This window comes from Fonticula alba (assembly GCF_000388065.1).
Source record: "Fonticula alba strain ATCC 38817 unplaced genomic scaffold supercont2.3, whole genome shotgun sequence".
Lineage (NCBI taxonomy): Eukaryota > Rotosphaerida > Fonticulaceae > Fonticula > Fonticula alba.
The window spans coordinates 3,409,121-3,413,292 of NW_009242973.1; the positions used below are offsets into that span (position 1 = coordinate 3,409,121).

The following is a 4,172-nucleotide window of genomic DNA, read 5'->3' on the forward strand; positions in this document are numbered from 1 at the left end:
GGGGGAAGAAAGAAACTCCCCTGAGCCCCGGGGGATGGACGCACCGCGCACACTTCGCCAAGGCCGTACGCGCAAATGAGTCTCCAGGCCATGTGGATGGACTCGATGTCAAAGGCCGGGGAGGTGGCCGATCCGCCGATCATCTCGACACCAAACTGTCGGAACTGCGCGGCGGCGAGGAAGGGGGATGGTTAGCTGTTGGGGCTTGCGCGAGGATCGACAGATCGGCCATGCGCAGGGTACCTCGCGGAAGCGGCCAAATTGCGGGCGTTCATAGCGGAACATTGGCCCATTGTAGTACAGGCGAGACAGAGTCAGCGGGCCGGGGAGGCTGCTCGCCGGGTCGAGAAAGGCCCTCATGACGCCTGTAGCAAGCGGAAAAAAAAGGGCGAACGGTCAGTGGCATGCATCAAACCGGGGCCACTCCGGCTGAGGGAGGGGGGAGGGTCTCCATAACATACCGGCAGTGCCCTCGGGCCGAAGGACAATCGCATCCTCAATGGCCGGCGTCTCTGGCCGGTCGGGCACGGAGGCGTTCAGGGCCGAGGCTGATTGGACCAAGAAAAGTTCCTTCGACACGATGTCCGAGTCCTGACCGAGAGATCGGTGATGCAAGGCAGCAGACTGCAGGATGGGCACAGTGATCTGTCATTGCATGTATGTGTGTGAGCGCACGCGGAGGAGGAAGGGGGGGGGAGGAACAGGTAAGCCTGAAGAGGAGGGCTCAAGGGATCGAGAGATCGAGGCGAAGGGAGGGGAGGGAAAAAAAAACCCCCACGCGCACCTCTTGGTATCCGTGTTCTTCGGCAATGCGGGCGGCCTGGCCGGCCAGCCACCGAAGCTGGGCCGTGGCAGCCGGAGAGAAGTCGCGCGTTCCGCGTGCCAGGTCGAAGGTGGGGAGCCGCCGAGGCCCGGCGTCAGTCGAAAAGGCTCGCCCAGAAGCCCCCATAGCCGGCATCGAGGAACGCGTGACGGCCGGCCAAGATGGACTCCGATGGAGCGCAGCACACAGGGCAGCTGATGCCGAGCGGCTGAGAGGGCGGCTCGCTGGCCCCAGGGGCGAGGCCAATGTCACAAAAGACCTCCACATCGAGCGACAGCGGGGCAGGGGCACTGCTGGAAAAAAGGGTGGGAGGGGGGGGGGAAGGGAAGCGGGGGGAGGCTATGGGTGTTCCTGGTCGGCAAGCGTTCCATCCAAATGGGGGCTGCCTTAGATAGATTGCATCCCTCTTGCTCGCTCTCTCGGCCCCCGGCTGGGGGGGTGAGGGGGGAGCTCCACGTTTCTCCTGCTGTTGCCGGGATCCGGCCCGGGCGCAGGCCCCCCCCCCCCGCACCCCCGCAGATTAAAACGCCAGGGCGCACGCGCGAGTGCGGCATGCCCGGCTGCAGCCCACGCTCGCGCTCCACAGACAAAGCGGGCAAAGACAAGCCCCCGGGTGCAGTGCGGTGGGAAGTGATCGACCCAAATGGCACATGGCCACTTTCCGGCACCCGGCCGGGATTTTCTCCTGCTCACTTTCCCGGCGGGGCCCGCCGCTTGGTTTTGGGTGTCCTTTTCTCCTCGCTCCCTTTCTCGCTGCTCCCCCCTTCGCCCGGCGAGGTCCTCCTGCCTGCGCACAGACACACATGCACACTCTTCACCCGAGCAAAAGCTCGTCCAAAGGGATATCATTGTTTCCATTAGGCCCATGGGGCAATTTCGCAGAGGGTGCACGGCCGCACACCGGGAGCCAGACAGCCGGGGACCGAGCGCGCTGATGTGTTTTTTTGTCTTTTTGTCTTTTTTCCCTTCCCGGCGGGCGTGCGCCCATGTAGAGGCATCGACGAGGCGGAGCCCGTCAGCCGCCAACGGCCGCCTTCTTGACGATCATGACAACGTCCTCGTCCTCGACAACATGGTTGAGACCGACAATCTGTGGGGTATGCTTGGCGGAGGTGCCCTGGATGGCGGGAAAAAAACCCAAGGAGGCAAGGAGGGGAGGCTTAGAATAGGAGCAAGAGAGAGAGAGGGGGGGGGGGGGGGAGAAAATGGAGGCCAGGACATGTGGCACATGCAACGCACCCAAATCATGGCATAGTTGAACTGCTCGGCCAGCGACCGGTGAATGCGGTGGCAAACGTGCTCGATGGTGGCACCGCGACGAACGATGACCGCTTCCGACAGGTCAGGGGCCTCGGAGCGGCGCTTGGTGTAGATGCGCGACAGATCGAGGGTCTTCCAAATGCGCTCGACAAGGTAGTCCATGTTGAAGCCCTGGTCGCAGCTGTACACAGGAGAACGAGAGAGCGAGGTCAGCATGGTGCACATCGGGGGGGCATGCTCGGGCGTGGGGCGAACCTGACAACGACGGAGTTCGGCTGGCGCGCCAGACGGTCAACCTCCTCGATGCTGATCTGGTCGATCTTGTTGAAGCAATACAGGCACTTGAGGTACTTGCGCTGGCCGACAATCGCATCGATGAACTCATCTGGGTAGGCATCGTGGCACATGGCAGGAGAGAGAGAGAGAGGGCGGGATTTGGAGGGCGGTTAGCATGCGGAGATGCCGAGGTGGGGACGACCGTGGCTGGCCTCCTTTGCTTTTGTTTTGACGCACCAGGGGTGACATCCTCACGCACGATGATCTCGGCGTTGAAGATTTCTGCACGGGGGACGAGAGAGAGAGAGGCAAGCGGTCAGAGCGAGTTCCCCTCCGGCCGGGGTGGGGGTGGGGGGTGGGGGCCGGAGGACGGCAAAGAAAAAGCACGTACTGTACTCATGAAGGATGAGCTGGGCCATGCGCGCATTCAGGTGCGTGAGCCGGAGAGTGGCGGTGAAGGAAATACCACCACCCTGCTTGGGCTGATGTGTGACGCCGGAGAGAGGGGAGAGGGGAAGAGAGAGTCAGCAGGGGGAGGAAGCCAACATAGTGTCGCCCCGGTCAGCGGGTGAGGGAGACTTGAAACGCCCTGCCGGGTCGTACCTTGAAGTAAACGTTGGGGGGCTGGCGATTCAGGCGGATGCCGACGGCCTCCAGCTCGGCCTCAAGCTTGGCACTGCGCGCAAGAGATGTGTGTGTGTGTGTGTGTGTCAGGGTACCGCAAGAGGCAGGGGGGGGGGGGGCAAGGCGTCACAGTAAGCATCATCGGGAGAAGGCCGGAGGAGATACAGAAGGAGGGGGAGGGGGGGGGGATTGATCGCACCGCTGAACGTCGGCCTTGGTGGCATCCAGCACCATCAGCACCATGTCCGCTGTCCGGGCAACGGCGATCACCTGGCGACCACGACCGCGGCCTGTGAAGGGACGTGGGGAGTAGGGTAAGTATGCCGGGTCATTCACACAAGGCATGGGATGTATGGATGGCGCGCGCGTGCGTACCTTGGGCGGCGCCCTCGATGATACCAGGAAGATCGAGCAGCTGGATGTCCGCACCGTCGTACTGCCATTTTTTCGGGTGATGGACATGCGGTTAGGGAGAAGCACACGGCAAGCTGGGAAGGGAGGGGCGAAGGAAGAGGAGGAGGAAAGAGACATAGACCCCCCCCCCCCTCCCCGCTCCCGACTCGGAGAGGGTCCTACGCACCTTGATCTTACCCGGGATACAGGTGAGGGTGGTGAACTCGTACGCCGCGGCGGCCGACTGGGTGGGAGTCACCTTGCCCAGCAGAGTGGACTTACCGACCGATGGGAAGCCGATCATGGCCACACGCGCATCACCGGACTTCATCACGTCGAAGCCCTCGCCCTTGCCAGAGGACTTGGGCGGCTCGAGGAGCTGCAGGCGCAGGCGCGCCAGGCGGGCCTTCAGCAGACCAATGTGGCCCTCGGTAGCTACGCGCACAAGAGGTGGTCAGTAGAGGCAGGCGGGCGGGCGGGCGGGCGGGCGGACCGGCAGACGGGGGACTCATGAGCTTGGGGGAGGTTGAGGGGCGAGCGCGATTGTGCGCACCCTTGTTCTTCTGAGTCCGGGCCATCTCGGCCTCGATCTCAGCGATACGCTCGGCAATACCCATGTTTGCAATGTGCGAGAGGCGGATACGACAGGAGGGAGGGGCGGATCCGGGGAAGGGGAAAGAGGATGGGGAGAGAGGCGCGAAAGGAAGGCGCGAGGAGGAGGGAAGGGGGGAGGAGAGGTCTCTGTGATTCCCCTGTACCAGGGGGATCTGATCAGGGGTTCCTTTGTCCCCCCCCC

At 63.3% G+C, this 4,172-nt stretch overlaps 2 protein-coding genes across 3 annotated transcripts in view; both read right to left on the minus strand.

Moving 5' to 3' along the window:
• Positions 1-1,137, minus strand: part of H696_02504 — a 2,710-nt gene extending 1,573 nt beyond the window's left edge. The window contains exons 1-4 of one of the 2 annotated variants that reach the window (XM_009496412.1): positions 785-1,137; positions 462-645; positions 244-365; positions 45-164 (exon numbers count right to left, since the gene is read on the minus strand). In XM_009496412.1, coding sequence (XP_009494687.1) covers positions 45-164; positions 244-365; positions 462-645; positions 785-1,090 — 732 coding nt within the window. In that variant the 5' untranslated portion in view covers positions 1,091-1,137. Of the gene's footprint in view, positions 1-44; positions 366-461; positions 646-784 lie in introns of both variants that reach the window. The other variant, XM_009496411.1, reaches the window with a different exon arrangement.
• A 516-nt stretch (positions 1,138-1,653) lies between these two features.
• H696_02505 (hypothetical protein) lies at positions 1,654-3,993 on the minus strand (the record flags this gene model as incomplete). The annotated part of the gene is made up of 10 exons (XM_009496413.1): positions 1,654-1,940; positions 2,063-2,264; positions 2,339-2,468; positions 2,597-2,641; positions 2,751-2,841; positions 2,963-3,035; positions 3,183-3,273; positions 3,359-3,419; positions 3,564-3,811; positions 3,930-3,993. 10 exons carry the CDS (start codon positions 3,991-3,993, stop codon positions 1,839-1,841), a joined length of 1,107 nt encoding a protein of 368 aa, XP_009494688.1. The 3' UTR covers positions 1,654-1,838.
• Between the last annotated feature and the right edge of the window lie 179 nt (positions 3,994-4,172).